General features: G+C 39.7%; 1 protein-coding gene across 1 annotated transcript; it reads right to left on the reverse strand.

Annotated features, from left to right (window-relative positions):
• Positions 1-2,642: 2,642 nt before the first annotated feature.
• Positions 2,643-19,106, reverse strand: LOC147163572 (bifunctional 3'-phosphoadenosine 5'-phosphosulfate synthase 2-like). Its single transcript, XM_086093634.1, has 12 exons — positions 18,863-19,106; positions 15,232-15,346; positions 13,920-14,155; positions 11,838-11,976; positions 11,599-11,717; positions 9,336-9,449; positions 8,769-8,880; positions 7,589-7,794; positions 7,325-7,460; positions 5,653-5,921; positions 5,132-5,361; positions 2,643-3,979 (listed from the first exon to the last, which is right to left on the reverse strand). The coding sequence occupies exons 1-12, from the start codon at positions 18,887-18,889 to the stop codon at positions 3,838-3,840; spliced, it is 1,845 nt and encodes a 614-aa protein (XP_085949760.1). The 5' UTR covers positions 18,890-19,106; the 3' UTR covers positions 2,643-3,837.
• Positions 19,107-19,435: the final 329 nt, after the last annotated feature.

Below are 19,435 nucleotides of genomic sequence, written 5' to 3' on the forward strand. Positions count from 1 at the left end.
GTCAACAGCGCCTTTTTGAGTACAGTAGTCATGATGAATTACTGTACAATGTTTATTTTAGTTGGAATTTTATTAAAGGTATATGTGACGTCATTGTTTCAAAACGACAGACAAAGAGCTGCAACGTCACTTCGACCATACAACAATGACGTCACTTTTGCCATGTATGTGTATGGGGATTCCATTTCATAACTCTATTTCGCCTTTTAAGACTGACTTTTTGCCATTCATTGACACGTACCTTAAAAATGACAAGCGAGAGCTAGCCCACTTTAGCTCTCAGTGGTTTAATTGACCTTAGGTGTACAACAAATAAATCAATTAGAAAATACTGCAACATAGGTTTTTTAACTAACTTTATTGATTGAATGATTGGAAAAAAGGGTTGATACGTCGATAAATAATAATGTTTCTAACCTACAAAAATATAACAATAATTTGCATAGTCTTGATTCAAATGATCGTATCAGGCCTCGGTTGATGACAAAAATGTGAAATATTTTGTTAAAATAATTGTCACTAAACTTTTAATGGCAACCATTGGGCTGCAGTCATAAAACTTTAAATCACTCTCGTGCAAATTGACAACATGGAGTTAGCCCATAGTTCCCTTTATGCTTTTTTTGCCAACTCAAACCCTTTTGGAACAGTATGATTCAAGCATCTTTGATGAAATATTGATAGACTGTATTGGATGGATGTTGGTTTTAAGACCACTACTGTACTAAACCTTTTACTATTCACCAGTTTGCTTCTTTTCTTTCAGGCAAACAAAGAAGACTGTCAACGTGTGATGTTCTACTATTTGTGTTCAAATATCCGTTCAGTAAAGCGTTGTAACACTTAAATCTATTGTACTGAATTTATAATCCTCCGAGGTTCAAAGAATTTCATGGCGGGCTAAAATTTCTCATCCACAATCTACCCAAAGAAGCATTTGATGATCAATCATAAACGCATGTAGAATCCACCAATCACATCTGGACACCGCCTGCATCTGGAACAATGAAAGCATCACAATACACACACACCATTTTTTTTTTATTATATAACTGTCATTATGGCTTATTTAACAGTCATCATTAGTGATCCTCAACATTCATGTTGAAAAACGTGAATGTGGATTGAATTAGGCTAAACTCAAGAATCTCACCTACAGGAAGTGTGTGCCATATTTGGAGAGATTTACTCCCAACAGCTGTCCTTGTCGTTCCTTTATAACACGACATGTCGTAGTTGGGAGATTTTATTAAGTCCCAGGTAGTGCAGCTCAGCAGATTTGAAAATTGGGTTGCCTGGCACATCACAGATTAAATGATCTGATCCCATGTAAAGCTAATTAAAAATGTGCTTCTTGCAGGAGAAGATGGTTGTGCTCATTAGGAGAATGCTCATCCTGCTTTAAGCCTGGCACGAGGCTTAATGACTGGCTGAATTAATCGTCAGTCATACAAATGTATCCAAACACCTCCTAAGTATCACTTGGAAGTAGCTCTTTAACCTATTAAGATGCCAGGGTGGCTGAGTGTGTTCAATGTGTGTGTTCAAACTTTTTCCTGCACTAAAGAAAATAGTTAGCTCTCCAAGTACCACCGACATGACTGTTCATCAAAAGCGAAAACCTGAAAATATTTGTAATATTATTGCAAGCCAAGCCAGTTCAACATTTACAATATATATATATATATATATATATATATATATATATATATATATATATATATAACTGCACATTAATTTTGAATAAAAATGGTGACAAATTAATTTGTTAAAACAAATGAAAATCTATTGAAACTAAACATGAAATACAACAGAATTGTACTAAAACAGATTATTTTGCATGCCACTAGAGGAAGCACTTTGAGAATCACTGTTTGAATGATTTAAAAAAATATACATTTAAAAAATGTATAATTTAAGACAATCCTTTAAATGACTAATGTATGTTGAACTGTTGTTGCGATTTATTTCTACTTTATAATTCTTGAAATACTTTCTGATAGCATATTTACTATAAAATTAATACAGTACACCTAAACAGTGAGGTTGTACTGTTTACAAGTAAGCATTTTACAATGATGACACACGAACTCGACATAAGAAAGGCTGAGTTGGAATTCGAAACCAGAACCTCATGTCGTGAGGCAGATGGTCAAACCACTAGTGCGCTGTGCTGCCTCTAATAGAGAAACATTTCCTTCTTTTTAAGGTATGTTAAGGTAAATTAATTCCACCTACTCCCGTAAAAAACCTGTCCTCGTGTTACGACGGCGGAGAACCGTACGTAAGTAGGAATGCAGCGTGTCTATCACTAGTCATACTTATAGTAAATATTTGGATTAAAAACAAACACTTCTTACCATTAACAGTGATGTATTTGTCGTGTGACAACATTTTGTTATGCCACTTGCTGTTCGTAACCACATCTTAAACGGAGGACCCCCTAAAGTCTCGATTTAACAGCATTTTTTTTTTTGCTGCGCCTGTAGCAGTTTGGGCCAACAGGGGGCGGTGTTGTGCTTCTACTTCTTTTTTTTCCCCAGTGAAATAAAACTCATATCTGATGCCAACATTCAAAAGCGACATTCATGCAGTATATTAGAAAGCACAATAGATTAGAAGTATGAAAGAATGATTCATAATAACAAATAGGTTTATTTTATTGATTTATTTTACTCCATTTTACATTCACGTGACATCTTCCTCCTCATATTGCAAGCGTTTGAATGCCCACTTTTAGCAAATCCCCAAAGACATTCTTAGTAATAGGATAGACCTTTTCATAATGTTTATAAACAATAGGTGCCAGGGTACTCCCAGCCAGGTGGCAGAGAAGCGAGTGCCTACCGCAAACAATTGACAAAAATGTGTTTTGGATGAATATTGAGTATATATCCTACATTATTGTATAGAGAAGATTGCAAGACTGACTTCAAGTGTTTTGTTTGTGCCATTAATCCAAACAACAGAAACAATTTTACAATTTAACAATTTTAACTACGCTTTGTCTGACTTTTCACCGCCTGTTACCTGTTGAAATGTAAATTACAGCCAGTGCTAATGACTTAACATCTTTTTGACTGACATGTCACACATCCAAATTATGGTGGAAGAAAAGAAGGTATAAAATCCTCATTTAAGCCATTTAGCCAGTTAACTCAAATCGCTTTGGGCTCGTTTACGCTGAGAATGCGTGACGACATTGTGAAAAGGCCTGTACACATAAAGTTGAGGGAAGAGGCACTTTCAAGCTGTATGCACGCTGTATTGTACTGAGACAGGAGACATTAGTGCTCGTGTAATATAAACTTTTGGCACTTTAGGTAGTGATGGTATTTCGTTGAATTAATACAAATAAACACGAGTCTTAAAAATGTGTTAAAATATGGAATCATGACATGAAGTTTTCCCATGCATCCTTCACTACATGACATATCATAGTGCTCAAAGTTAAAAATAGATTAGATTCTTACGTTATTTCTTCTGTATAAAAATACATAGCAATGAATTCATGACCACTTGCCACTCTATTAGGCTGACTAAATAATCTTCCGAGTGTGCTGAACCACTTCCAAATATTTTATCTTGAAAGAGTTGGGCTCAAGCGTAATAAATTGGCAAGGGAGTGAGCGCAATTGCACAATGGAATGATTAAGTCGGACAAGTTTAAAAGGAATGCGAGCCAACTTCTTAGAAAGTACTTTGATTTGGCAAAGAGATCCCCCAACACCCACGTGAGTTAAAATGTCTCAAGTTCTTATACTGGCCCTAAAAATTCAGCACACCATCTGAGAATAACCGTCATTGTCTTGCAGTAGTGCAACAGCGTCGTGCTGTTTACTGGTCCTTTTGCAACGAGTTGTAGTAGTCCACCAGCACCTTCCAGGCCTTGGGGGCCATGAAGCCGTCCGGTGGGTTCTCTCCACGGCGTGCCAAGTTTCTCATCTTGGTTCCGGAGATGAACTCAAAGTCGGCGTGACTAACAGGAAGAGAAACACGGAGGGGGGAGAGAGGCAAGGTCAGGTTACGGCGAGATTGGAGAGGAGATATGACGGTTATAAGTAGGAGTACGTCTGTAAAAATAACATGGTGCTACATAAGCAAAGTCGATCTATACACGGATCGTGTGTCCGTTGGTGGGCTAAGGAAAACAGTGGCTGAAATTGAGGACGTGTATGCGATTCAAAAATTAAAACATAAGCTCAAGTCAACAGGACATGACAGTATATACATTATAGCCACAGGGTTGGCCATGCAGTGGACAGATATTGAAATAGCAAGTAAAGTAAAAAAAAAGTGCCACAGTTTGGCTGTAGCCATTGATGCTTGATAGCTATCTAGCTAGCTAGCTCCCTAGCAGGTACACAAGCACCATGGGAGCTAGCCAGGGAGCTAGCTAGCTAGCATCTGGGGCTAAAGCCAAACTGTGGCAGGGTTTTTACTTTCTGGACCTGGATTTGCCGCCTCTGCGAAATACAAAAACACAATATAATAGCATGCATCGGCAGAAGTGGCAAATCCAGGTCCAGAAATTAAAATAACCTGCCACAGTTTCTCTTTAGCTCTTATAGCTAATTGTTTCAGTTGTCGTGCTAGCTCCCATGCTGCTCGTTTATCTAGCTAGCTATCTAGCTAGCTCCCTAGCAGATAAACGAGCAGCATGGGAGCTATCTAGCTAGCACCATGGGCTAAAGTCAAACTGTGGCAAGGTTTTTACTTTCTGGACCTGGATTTGCCACTTCTGTACCAGTACCACATATTGTACATCATCTGGAGAAAAACAATTCTGCTGTGATCGTGGGCCAGCTAGCTGACTCTGTCAGGCGAAACTGAAATCGAACTGGTCACGTTACTAATAGTTTAAGTTTATGATATCTTCCAGCATGACTAATTCTGAAGGCCCAGGGCGGATTAGATTAACATGGCAACACGTGGAGGATGAAATCTGATTGGACAAAAAATAAATAAATCTATCATCCATAAACTCTACTAGTACGACTAGATGTTAACTAGTAGATTTTTGTTGCCAAAGTTGTCCTACTAGTGAGGACAAAGTGTGCACTAGTACACGGATATATTGAATAGATGCTCTAACTGCTTTCCACACTCGACAGGTCATTTCTTGGCTCACCGCTCTGGGTCGAAAAAGTCCATGGCCTTCTTGGACTTGTTGTAAGCAGCCACCCTGAAGGGGATGATCTCCACCGAGGTGAGGCCCGGCGCCATGGTGAGCACCTTGCCGCCGTGCGTGGGTTCGTAAAGGTCCTTCTTGGTCTCTGGGTGGGGCATCCCCGCGGGGTCCCGGCCGACGATGTAGAAGTTGGCTCCTGCGATCATGCGGGCCCTGCAGTGCCACTGCACCTAATATTCACGTTAATATTCAGTGACATTTTGACAGTAATATGGCCTTAAAATGTGAAAATTAGAGAGTTAAATTTTTTGAAAAACAGTCACAAAAAGGTTGGAAAAGTCATTAATTATGGAGCTGTCATTAATGAATCATTTTAGAAGCAGTTAACCATTAATAATTGAGTAATCAGATGGATTTGCACTCCCCACCACTAGAGGGTGCTAATATTCAGTGAAACAGTCACAAGTACAGTAGTTTGACTACAGTACAAAGGAGTTGTATACAAGTTGACATTTCCTTGCCTCTGTAGGTCCGGCATACATCATAGGCGAGGGGAAGATAGCCACAACGGTGCTGGCCGGGTCCAGGATGCCGTCCTCCAACACGGCGGCGTGCTGCTTCATGCGCCAGGGCAGGGGCACGTCGTCGTCTTTGGTCCAGCCGCCGAGCGGGTGCAGCAGGAGGACGGGGTTCTTGTAGCCGCGCTCCAGCAGACGCCGCTTGGTGTCCTGCATCAGCAGAGCGTGGCCGTTGTGGACTGGGTTGCGCAGCTGAAATGCAAATACCGCGTCTGAAGGGAGACAAAACAACAACATGTGGTTGGTGATTGAGGGCTCGATTATGCTGTACTAGAGAGTGTATGGAAAGCAGTTTGAGAATTTATTTAAGATCCTTGAAATACGTCTATAGGTTAATGTGCTTGTAGGTAGGACATTCCAGCGTGCTTGTAGAATACTAGTACAATGACTTCCACTAATTTATGACATTTCTGCACATTCGTAGGACAAATTTGGCTTACTAGCAGGACAGCTACATGCTACTAGTGAGGCAAAACTACTAGTGGGCATTTGGGTGCCACTAGTTGGTTTCAGGAGGCTACTAGTGCATAAAACATGCCTACTAGTTTGGCCTTATGGTTTAATTGAAGACTAGTATTATTATTATTTTTTGTCTTTAGCCCCAGGTGCTAGCTAGCTAGCTCCCACTGTGCTCGTTTTCCTGCTAGGGAGCTAGCTAGCTAGCTAGCTATCATCAATGGCTAAAGCCAAACTGTGGCAGGGTTTTTACTTTCCGGACCTGGATTTGCCACCTCTGACTAGTACACATTTTTGCATCACTAGTAACATGTAGTTGTAAAGTGTGCATACTAGTACATTGAACAAGGAAATGAGTAATTGCTAAATAAAGCCTTTTTAAGTGGAAGTCAACCTTAAGCATTTCTTAACAGTAATATATGTGACTTCACTAGTCTAAACATGACATTCTGATTAATATTACATTTGTGGGATGATAGTTATAAAGCAAAATCCAGCTATTTTTAGCCATCTCAGTGGGCGGCCATTTCGCCACATTATCTCAACTAAAGATGATGTCACAGTTACTCAGAGCTCAAGCAATGACCAATTACAGCTTGCCTGTTTTCGGAAGATGAGCTGTGATTGGTTGTTACCTGAGACCTGAGCAACTGTGGCAAAATGGCCGCCCCCTGAGATGGATAAAAACGGCTGGATTTTGCTGCTTAACTCATATTAACCAGAATACCATATTTAGACCAGTGGGGCTGCATAGAACATATTGTAATTATTTGGGGGGGGGGGGGGGTGACTCTTTCAAAATTCTACAAGTGCACTTAATTTTCTTACTTGTGAGGACAAAGATAGTACTAGCACATGAGACCTTAAGCTGGATATGAAGGATATCGAATAAATATTCAAATGGTTTTCCATATTGTGCTTACGCATGGATTTGATTTGAACCAATCACGCTTGCACTGCAAACATCTTAAACAGTCGAAGTGAGTGACAGCTGGTGATCATTAGCTAGTTCAAACACAGCCACGTTCTCAATTGACCAATTCATATTCTCATCTGCTCCATTGCTACAGTATGTTCTTCTGAAAGAAAAACGGCTTGTTCGAAAATGCCTCAGAGTTGACTTCTTCAATGACAACAAGTCATATGTTGTATATTGGACCTGCTTTCATATCTTTGAACTTCTGCTTGAGCTGCCTCGGAGTAAAGCGGTACTGGTCCAGTCCGTCATTCCATTTGATGGGTTCGAGTAGCTCCAGGTCACCGCCGGCCAGCCAGTCGCCGCCCTCCATAACCATCTGCACACAAGTTAGTTTGCTGTAAGTAATCATCGGGTCCTCTTCATTTTTTTTTCATGGGAAATGTGGAATTGTGGTGAAAATTGAAATTGCGTATGTGTATAAAAATATCTCTTAAGAGAAGACACCTTGATGTAAGGGTGTTGTGGACACGTGGTTCCCCACTGTCGAGCGCAGCGCTCCTCCTTGCGGTGTTCATAGAACTCCGGGTTCCGCAAAATGGCCACCCGGGTGCCCCCGTACTCCAGCGCGATGGCCGCGCAGCCGTCCAGGTCCTGCTTGGTCTCGGTGCTGACTGGCAACGCGATGGGGATGGACATGTTGATGGCGCCACCTGAGATGGAATGCGGATTAAGTGATATCAAACCTTCAAGGAAATGCAACTCGAATCTGCTACTACAGATATTAGTGAACAATTATTGTTGCTATGCTGAAATCAGAAAATTCTCCAGAACAAAAAAAAGGGGGAAAAAAAAGAAGAAAAAAAGGAAGAAAAAAGGAAGAAAAAAAGAAAATTTTGACTATTTTAAATAAAAAATGGCTCTAAACGATTACTCGATTATTAACTCATTCAAACCCAAAAATGGTGAAATATTTTTTTAATACTTTGTCCTGCACTCCCAAAATCGTATTTATACGTTTTTTAATGTTTTTTTTATTTTATGTTAGAGCATACAGAAAGCTTTGATGTAGCTCCTGAACTGAAGAGATCACTTAAGGCCATGGGAGTTAATACAAAAAAACGGCCAGCAGGTGGCAGTATACGAGATCAGCCAGGGCCATGTTGCAACAAGTTCTTTTTGCCAGTGTTTTCAAAAGGTTTGTAAATAATGATGAAACTTAGCTATATTCTAATTATAATTGCTGCAAAACGGAAACAGATACAAATATACTTTTTTTCCCTGATGAAAGAAGAGACTCTAATCTTTCTTTTGGTAGCTTCCATGTTTTGATTGCAATCGAACACAATATTCTGTGGGCCTTGCAAAATCAGTCAAACAGCCGGGAGCAAAGGGGGTTGCTTCAGTGAAAATGGCTGGGAGTGAATGAGTTAAAATAGTTGTCGATTAATTTGATCATCGATAAATTTTCGATTAATCAATTAATTTTGACTGCTCTCGTTACGAGCAAAAGAGTCATTCTAAGAGTAGAGTACGGCCAAGTTTTACCACTACTGAGAACAAAGTCTATTCGTACCTGGACCTTAAGCTGGATATTACGGATATCGAATAAATGATCCAACCTTTTGCCACATGTAATGTCCCAACAGGATCCAAATAGAGAGGACATGACAGTGTAGATTCTCACCATCCAAGAGGCTGCCAAAGTGCAAGACCTGAAGGAACTCTCGCTCTCTCATGAAGCCCTTTAGGGGACTGGCCCAGCCCTCGGCCAAAACCTGAACCCACTGCAAGTCCAACTGTCATCAAAGATTAAAAAAAAAAAGGAAAATGATAAAGATGAAATCAGATTACACTCACCATATTGTCATATAATTGTCCCAACATTTAGATTGTTATCATTTTGTAACTAGCAGATTGTTAGGCAAGTCATAACTCAAAGACCATTTGAAATCGCTACAAACATTCTGCCCCAAATGACCAGCGATTCCTCTTGCGTTGGGAGGCCTTGTGGAAAAAAAACACGACACGACCACATTTCATCCATAGAAAACCTTGACTGAGCGTGAGAAAGCCCGTCAGAACGAGACTGTCTGGAAAGGAATGTCCCGGCCTCCGAACATCGTGTAGCCTTAATTTGAATTTCAAGCAACGGTGAACGCTTCAGGGACCGTCAAAACATGTCCGCTATCACGACCCTGTGTCCCTCTGCTGTGCGGCGCGATGAATAAGGCCAAAAGAGACGGCGGGTTACCTTGGTGATGCTTATGGTAGGCAGCGTGCTTGCATCGGCCACAGCCATATTCAGCTTGTTCTCCGGAACAAATAGTTCATTGGCCTCCTCCATGATCTCGCCCGGCACGATGTTCTACACGAAAGGACGGGGATAAATGTTAAGAGACATTGAATGGATCATAATTTTCTTTTTAAAACTCAGTAAACATTCCGTTTTGAACAAAATAAGCATCCGTTCAGAGTTCGTCGCCATGGCTACCGCGGTCTTATTATTATGTATCCTGAGAGACGCTTTCAGGTTGAACCTAAAATGCATTTAATTTGACCTTCTCTAACATGCAGCTGAGCGGCAAAAGGTGTTGGATCCATCAATCGGCCATTACATTTTCTAGTTCAATTAGAATTGGTATTTGAACAACATCACGATGTTCACATTTTGACACCGTGCTGCCGTTAGCAGGTTGCAACAAAGATAGAGTGACTGGAAGAGTCACTGAAAGGTATCTAAATGGACCTATTCGGAAACTTTCGCCTGAAGTAAATGATTATTTTCCTTCTGTTCAGCACCTTGTTAGAGAAGGTTAAACTTCTATCGCCTAAAAAAATATATATTATATTTTCAGTTAATGCCCAAAAAGCCAAATATCCCAAACATTTCATAAACAATATATATTGGGACGATGAATGCACCGTAATTTGTGTTCACCATTGTAAAAGAATGTCAGAGCCTGATTCTTCGAATGGCCAGCAGGTGTCTCTCTAACAGTTTTTTTTTTTTTTGCTCATCATGGAACAGTGTAACTTGTATAAATAATACCGTTCTTGAGCTTTTGGACATGTGACAGATATGACAAAGCAAACTGGAAACTGTATTATTATGTGGGGGAAAAAATGCATAGAATAGAAAAAAAAGTGACATTTGGCCTTTTGTATGACTCCTTAAAATTTTCAGACTCAGGATAATGCTACCATGGGCTGAACGATTTTGAAAACTAATCTAATTAGGAGACTTCTTTATGTTTGTGTGTGTGTGTGTTCTTTTTTTTTTTTTTTAAACAAACACAAATTATAAATAAACCTGTATTACCGGTACAATACCGGTACACAGCTTAAAAAAAAAATCTATCTATTTTAAGCTTTCATTACAACTTCACAAAATTCTATTAACTCATTTACTCCCAGCCATTTTCACTGAAGCAACTCCCTTTGCTGTTATACTAGATTTTGACTGATTTTGCAAGGCCCTCAGAATATTGTGTTCTATTGCTATAAAAACAGGGAACCTACCAAAAGAAAGATTAGAGTCTCCTCTTCCATTAGGAAAAAAAAAAAGTTAAAAAGTATATTTCTATCTGTTTCCGTTATGCAGCAATTAGCATTAGAATATAGCTAAGTTTCATCATTATTCACAAATCTGTTGAAAACATGGCCCTGGTTGATCTCTTATACTCTGCTGCCACCTGCTGGACATTCTCTTCAGTTCAGAGGCTGCATCAAAGCCTTCTGTATGTTCTAGCATTTAAAAACAAACAAACATGGAAAACGTATAAATACGTCTTTGGGAGTAGGGTAATATTTAAAATAGACCGCATTTATGCGTTTTGGGGAGCAAATGAGTTAAACATGTAGACTGCGCTGAACTTATCTAGACACTATATACATAAATTAAAGAACCCATACATAAAAAAACCAACCAATCGCAATGAAGTAGAGGATCCCTCCCAAACCACCCCACAAAAAAATTGGAGCCGATGTGGTTTAAAATTGCACTCTTACTTCAAATTTGATTTGAATTGTTCAGCCCTCCAACCAAATAACGTGTTATAATTCAAACTCCCCACTGGTGGACAACAAAAGCAGTTAGAAACATTACAAGCAACTTAAAAAGGCCTCTTTTCTTTTTTCATGCGTTAACATTGAAAAGGACACCAAAATATCCACAGAGATGCATTGGCATGTGAGCGGATGATTTACTGTGAAGATGTATAATTGCACAGTAAGCCACAAAACCACATCAGATATGTTGCAACAACTTCTTGGAAACTGGCCTGTGACACGCGATGGATGATGTAGTCCTGGGGGGGGAGGTTTATTTACGCAATAATGTCGCTTAGTCCGTATGGCTCTGTGCGTTTACCGCAGTCGGATGCAGGATATTTGCACACGCATGACATATTTGTCAAACCATTGCGCTACAGCTGTTCCATTGCTACAGTGGACAGATGCATCCTCGTAAATGTACCGTGACAAATATGAGAGCGTGAAGACCGGGTCACACCCACCCGCTCGCGAAGCATCTCCAGCACTTGTTCGAGGCACTCGTTGACTGACAGCTCTCCGGTTTTCAGCACCAACTCGGACGCCTCGGGGCGCTCGTAGTCAGAGTCGATCCCTGTGAAGCCTGCCAATAAAGTAGCGGAAAACAAAATACTGTTTGCGCTCGTTTATTCGTCTTGAATGACGATTGAGAACAGGGTGGGGACATGTGCAGCGCAAGTAGTTAAACAGCTTCAAACAAAACCTTTAATCTCGCCAGCTCGGGCCTTCTTGTAGAGTCCTTTCACGTCTCGGCTCTCGCACACTTCCAAGGGAGCGTGGATGAACACCTCGAAAAAGGGGAGCCCGGCGCTTGCGTGGATTTTTCTGGCCTCGTTACGATCCTGTGGGGTTGATAGCGACGCGTTTGCTTAAGGAAATGATGCTAGGTCAAAAAACGTGTCATACTGGATTGGCTCTTTTAGTGGCACGGGGTGAGAGAATGTGTCTGTATAAGGGGGTAAGGCCTTTATTTGGAAACATGACTTTTTAGAACACGGAATGAATTATGCACATACACGATAATATTCAATATTGTATGACAAGCTTCTTTTAATTACTGAATTCATCAGGTTAGTAATCTTAGCTCCAGCATGCTCTCTTTAAATTCCATCGTTAATGTTAGCTTTACGGATATCCAAAACCGGGACACGGATGTCATGACACTGCTCAAAACTATTAAATAATATTTATTCCTGATTTTCCTAAGTAGTCCATGCAAATGACAGTCGGTGTAATTTTTAATCCTCAACCAATAGAGTATAATTTAGGGATGTAACAATAACGGCAATATCATGATCTTGCGATATTAAAACTGCCTCTGTACATCATCGTCGTCATGTCCCGATATTAAAAGCAGCACATCTGCTCAAAAAGTCAGGTTGACTTCCATTGGTGCAGTTCTAGCACCCTCTGGTGGCTACTTTTTTTTTTTTTTTAGTGCCGTTTAATTTTCACAAGGCATGTTTTGGCCCTTCTATGTTTAAAATCCACGCTAATGGTCAGATGAAGGGGAACAATATTGTGACCTTTTTTTGTATCGCCAACCTCCCCACAATATCGTGATAATTAACGTACTGTGACCTTCATATTGTGGTAATATTGTATCGTGATGTTTGGATATCGTTACATCCATAGTATAATTCAAGTTTTTTTTTAAACAAACTTACCAATGATGATAACAGTAATCAAAAACAAAATCAGTAAACATTAACACTAAATACAACAAACGCCTATTTTCATTTTTTTTTTTACATTTGTAGTTATAAGGTATAGTTATTTGGATCAGTCTTTATTTTTTTTTATTTGTTGGGGAAAAAAACACTTATTATTGGGAGGTTTGTTCAAAAACATTCAAATTATACTCAAATTGTTGGTAATTTAAAAATAATTTACATTGATAACTTAGGAAAATCAGAAGAATATAATTTGCAAAATAATTTGGAATGCAGTGTATTTAGGTGTGGTGTTTATTTAGTCAAAAATATATATAATTAAATTCAATTAGAGCAGAAAATATTATTTAAGGATATGATAATTTGAGAGGGATAGACCACCGATATTGGGCATTTTGACGAATATCGGTATCGGCCTTTTTTTAAAATCTGACGGCCAATAAAAGGTCAATCTAAAACCATTTTAATCTCAGGGTACTATTTATTTACATTTTCAGTCAACTTTATAAGAGATGCTGCTGACCCTGTGAACCTTCTGAACCTTTTGTTTTCGTTCAACATTAAAACAAAGTCATGTGAAAGTTTAACATTTCAGGCATTTTTACATTTTGAGGGGAACATATTTACTGTATGAAACTATAGAGATATGGATTTACTTGTTTAAGTTTCCATTTAACTTTTTAAGACGTACTGATTACCTGGGGAGCTTTTGTTAGAAATTTAAAAGGATTGTCTATGTTCTAAGATAAAAAAAAAAAAATCAATATTTTGAAAAGTCTGAAAGTTTGTTTTTATTTTATTGTATTTAAAACAAATTTTGACGCCAATACTTTGCCCCCTTTTTACTGAAAATGAATATCGCCTCCAAATATCGGTTATCGGCCTTCTTGACTACTAATAATCGGCATCGGTATCGGCCATGAGAAAACTATATCGGCCTATGTATAACATTTGATGTCACAAATAGTTGATAGGAGAATTTATATACTGAGCTACGGGTAAAAAACAAACAGGTATCAAGATAACCTCGCACATACCGATTAACTGAGCACAATGATTATTATTAGAATAGAAGCCACTATCGGAGAAAATGGCGTCCAACATTATCTGACCTTGGCAAAAGGGGAGATGAAACTGGTGATGCAAACAAGTCCGGCGTCGGCAAACAGTCGGGCCACCTCAGCGATGCGACGGATGTTCTCCTCGCGGTCCACGACTGAAAAGCCCAAATTCTTGTTCAGGCCGTGACGAATGTTATCGCCGTCCAGGGAGTAGCAAGGGATGGCATGCGATACCAGGAACTCTTCCAGGGCAAAACTGATGGTAGTTTTTCCGGCCCCAGACAAACCTGGGAGGAGGAAGATGAAATGTCAAATAATGGATCCCACAACTTTGGATGTTATGTTTTTCCCTAGATCTTTTTACCATGACGTCACACGTTGGTGCTGGTGTTTTGGTGACTCGTTTTGGGTACCAGAACTCTTAAATGCCCTACTCATGAAAATTAGAATAGCTAATTCTGTAAAAAAAAAAATGTTTCAATCTTGACTTAACATTTATTTCTATATTCTTGCAGTTGATTAACCTACAACTAGTATGCAAATCATCTCTTGTCCCACCTCACCTCCTGACATCTGTATTTTTGCCTGTTTTACTGCTGCTTCTCTCATTGCTCTCTACAAAAAGTGCGGGTAATTCCAAGCGAGATGGAACGCTGGCTGTTGAACTGGTAAGTAGAATAAAAATGTACACGGTGAAAATTCAGACACATTGATTATTGAGAAACTAAATAACTTTTCACTTGATCGGATTAATGGCATGGACGTGCTGTTTTGACGGTGAAATGGATAGTGCCCTCTAGAGCTGACGTTACCTAGCAGGCAGAGGTGGCAAATCCAGGTCCAGAAAGCAAAAACCCTGCTACAGTTTGTCTTTAGCCCCTGATGCTAGCTGGCGAGCTTTCTAGCAGGTAAACGAGCACTATGGGAGCTAGCTAGGGAGCTAGCTAACTAGCACCTGAAAGTAAAAACCCTGCCACAATTTGGCTTTAGCCCCTGATGCTAGCTAGCTAGCTAGCTCCCTCGCAGGTAAGCGAGCACCATGGGAGCTAGCTAGCTAGCTAGCACCTGGGGCTAAAGCCAATCTGTGGCAGATTTTTTGCTTCCTGGACTTAGATTGGCTATTTCTGCTAACAGGCTAGCCATTATGTTTTGCTAAATTACTCAAAGGGTATGTGACGAAACATTTTGTATATACTTCAGGGAAAATGTCTTCCACAAACCAAATGATGGGGGTAAAGCTGGGGTACAACCTTAAACACAACATTGTTTTCATTTCAAGTCAGCGGCAGTCCATCACATTCTGCCACCCAGCTAGCTAGCCTATTGTTTACAACCGTTAAAAAAACGATACGGTATGATTTACCTGTGAGCCAGATGGTGCACCCTCTGAACCCTCCTCTGGTGCCCACAACCTGCCCCCTCTTGCTGCGGCTGACATGGTGGGCCTGGTAGACCACATTGGTAGACCTGTTGAGGTTCTGTAACAGAAGACGAGAAAATGCAAGTCACCTCAAGTCGTTTTTACTTCCTGTCCAAGATAGAATTGCGCAATTTGACTGAGGCATTTCATGTATCTTGATACATCTTGATAGCATCTAATCCTCAGTGAATTCCACGCAAGGACATTGACATACAGGCAGACAACGTTGACGGCAAAAAAGACTATGCAAACTATCATGTCCTGGTCCACCTTCTTTGCATTGTCATAATTCTGTTGACATAACATGTGGCTTTACATTGATTGATGGATGTCTCATGAGGTATCTTTGGTTTGTCCAGCGCACACAGTCGGGTTGAACATACAGTAGCAGAGACATTAAAATATAATAGAGCAGATCACGTCAAATGAAACCATGTGTGATGAATATGTAGCTTGACTTTAATGCTGTCAGTATCGAAGATTTTTAGAATCGATTTATCGGATTCGTTTACATTTTTTATTAAAGTGTATTACAAAAGCATTTTTTGCCATGATTATTGTTTATAACTAGTAATTGGTGTTTATTTTGTATTTATATAGTGATTTTTTTTAAGGGGGGGGGCAGTAAAAAACGACTGTTGATATGCTGAAATCAGAGGATTTGGACAATTTTAAATAAAAAAAATGGCTCCAAATGATTACTCGATTATCAAAATACTTGTCGATTAATTTTGAAATCTCTACTTGACTTTATAATGCAGGCGAGGAACCTTTTTTTATATTTGACCTCCTAAAAGGCTCATTATAAATATGCAAACTAAAACATGACATAACAATTGAACAAATATTGAGAAATTGGGGGTTGGCTGTTCTGGGACGTTTTTGAAAAGTTCATTTGATTAATTCTATTATTTGAGTTATCCTCAGGCACTCCCTAATGTTTGGCCTTGGAGTAGCTGCACTTGGCTGTTGCATCATTTCTTCTTCTTTCTTTTTTTTTTTTTTTTAAGAGAACGGATTTGACTCAAATGTGTCATTCCCAAGACATGATGCAAAGGTTTTTTCCCTCCCCAATACCTACGGAAAACAACCAATCACAGTCTTAAACGGCAGCTCATTCGAACCGCATCGCTCTGACTCATGTCATATCTTCCACTCTTGGATATCCAGTCACAATTTCATCATGGTCAAATTGATACTTTGCTTTTTGGTTCTCCCTGCACTCAAATACGTGGATCCGCCCATCCCAACGTTGTAATATTCTAAACCTTTTTTTTCCCACTCTGCAATAGCTTTGAAAAATGCATCACTTTTTTTTTTTTTTTCTCCCCCAGTTGAGATGACAGAGTGGGTCAAAGTAGCGCGCTCGGGTCCCAAGTGCCCACACGGACCGACCAGGATATTTTATGAAAGGAGCTGTATTGACTTGCTGAGGGGAGGTGGTGAGTGCGAGAGGCATGGAAGGAATGGTGGCGGTGGAGGTGGGTAGACAGACTTGTACAATGTGTCCAGTGTGCTGCCTTGCAAGGCCACAGATGATGTGGCGGCAATCGGGTCCACATGTCGCCTTCTTGTAGCCACTCTTAACCAATCCTAACCTTCCGCCCCTCCCCTGGATTCTGTAAATGTGCACTAGTGTACGGAACGCTTGACTGTGGCGCTCTTTGTCGCTTCTCAAGGTGCTCCGTAATTACATCAACCGAGTAGACTGCCAGTGTTACTGTGGTCTCTACTAGATCCTTGAAAAGCAGAATTTTATCTCCATGTCGAGTTACGCGAGGGAAGTATTGCTTCTGGTGTGCTGTTAAAAAGCGCGGATCAAATAAACTCATAAAGATAATTGTAATTGCATTTTGGGTCACAGTTAAATAAAATAAAAAACATCTTCCCTTTTTCCTCATAACAAAAACATTTTGTCATTTTGGAGACAGTACATTCGATTTACAGTCGGGCCTCAGTTTACGACGGTCCCCGCATACAATGTTTTGAATTTCCATTGAATTCAATTCCAAATTTTCAATTTTATTCTTTAAAAAATAAAATAAATGAAAGGGGACAGAAAGAAGTCAAACTTATGATCTGCTGCTAATCGACACACAAAAATAATCAACACGAAATAAATGACAGCAAGCAGTCAAGACGCTTTCAATGTAACAATTAAACAAAAAGAGTTCAACAGCATGACCTTGTGTGATATATATTTTTCCAGTAATTGTGATTTTATACATTTTTTGAAAATACAAATTGATGGAGATGATCTCCACAAACTGACACCTTGAGTTGAAATACATCGTTCTTTTTGTTTTGTTCTGTATTTGGGTTTGGGAAAAATGATCTGTTCCTCTTAATTTGTGCTCACTTTCCCTTTCTTTCTTTTTTTTTGATTTGCATGTTAATTACTAAAAGTTCATGATGGGCTTTTTACATTATTTTAAGGCGGTTAAACTCCATCAATTCATTAAATTTTAAAGTTCTTAGTTGTATATTTGATTAGTCTGATCATTGTGTCCACATCCGAAAACGACACGGGTAGCATGTTTCTGTAAAAGTAAGATGCTAGCTAAAATGAGCTAAAACATGTTATGGGTATTCATCAGAATATTTGTATTCTGACTTTTTCTAATATGTTTGTTATTCAAAAATCAACCAAATACAATTCAAACACAATTTGCTGATTTTTGGATACAAAAACTAAGATAACTTTTACTTTATTTCTATCTAAAAAGAGAAAAATACTTACATAGATGACATTTAATATTTCTTTACATCTTTTAAGATCTTTAAACACTACTGATTTTAATTTTTCTCATAATCGTTAATTGACATGTCTGCTTTTGACTTGTGAAATTAAATCCATCTAGCTGTCAAATTTATTACAGCATAGTCGTCTTTGGTGATATCTTCCACCGTTTTCTCCGAAACTGTCAGGAGCAGCGTCTGATGCCCGGGTGTGCTCAACAGTGGCCTCTTTCTCATCCCATCTTATGAATAGGGCATATTGACATGAATTCATGGCAGCAACAACTAGCCCATTCAGAGACCACATAGGCGCTCAACATCACACCTGATAGTACAGAGGATGACAGTGTTCAATAAAATATGACTTTAATGTACTTAGATCAAATTAAATGACACTTTTTTTTTCACTGTCTTTAGTTGGGGTTTACTTACTAGTCACATAGGTGCACTTGGCAAATGTAATGAGAGCAAAAAAAAAAAAGGTTTTATTTAGCTTTAATGGTTCAACTGTGATATAATAATATGCTCATATTGTCGTTGTGTTATATTTATTACACTGCATCAAACATGTAGAGGTTTCTCATCGTCAACTATAACCACAATAATGAATAGACTGCTATATTAAGACATCAATGGAGCCATCATCATAAATCTCTTATACTGTATCTCGTTTGCAGGTGTACCTAATGAAGTGTCTGGTGGGTGTTTATAAGAATAAACTTTGAACAAAGTTATACCGCTTTAAAGTCAAGTCGACGTGCTTTTTCTTTTTTCTTTTTTAAACCTCCTCGGCGAATTGGATGACAACTTGCGGGTGACTCGCTCTGTCTCTTACCGTACGGGGCTTCTTCACTCCGGACATTTCTGACGAGGGCGACGCCGCCGATGGGCTGCTGGACACCGGGCTGGCTGCGCTTGGCTCACGGGGTCTGGGATGGTGCTGCAGTCGGTCGTCGTGAACCTTTTTTTTTTTTTTTTTTTTGGCTCCGGTCACCAAAGGCGACGAAGGGGGCTTTAAAAAGGGCCTCCAAGACACGTAGCATTCCGCTGGCTGGCCCAGCCTCCAGCCTGCCTTCCTCCTCCTCCTCCTCCTCTCGCATCCACACATAAATTAGCCCAAGTTAGTTGGCCAATGCCAGAGCGTAACGACACAACTGGGCCGGCGAAACCCCCTTGAACCCGGCAGAATCCCAGCCGGCCACTACGGTGTCCACAATGTTGGGGTAGAACATTTTTTTAAACGCCTCTTTCGGTACTCAAGATGGTTTAACGTCTCATGGCGGAACTTTAACTCGCTCCCGAGCGAGTATTTTAGAAAGAGCTTTTTTTTTTTTTTAGTAGTTCGCCGCCACGGGCAGTAACATTTACTTCCATGCTTGCTTGGTTAGCTTGATTATTAGCATCTATA

This window comes from Leptonotus elevatus, chromosome 13 (genome assembly GCF_054856555.1).
Source record: "Leptonotus elevatus isolate MCC_2025b chromosome 13, RoL_Lele_1.0, whole genome shotgun sequence".
NCBI classification, from domain to species: domain Eukaryota; kingdom Metazoa; phylum Chordata; class Actinopteri; order Syngnathiformes; family Syngnathidae; genus Leptonotus; species Leptonotus elevatus.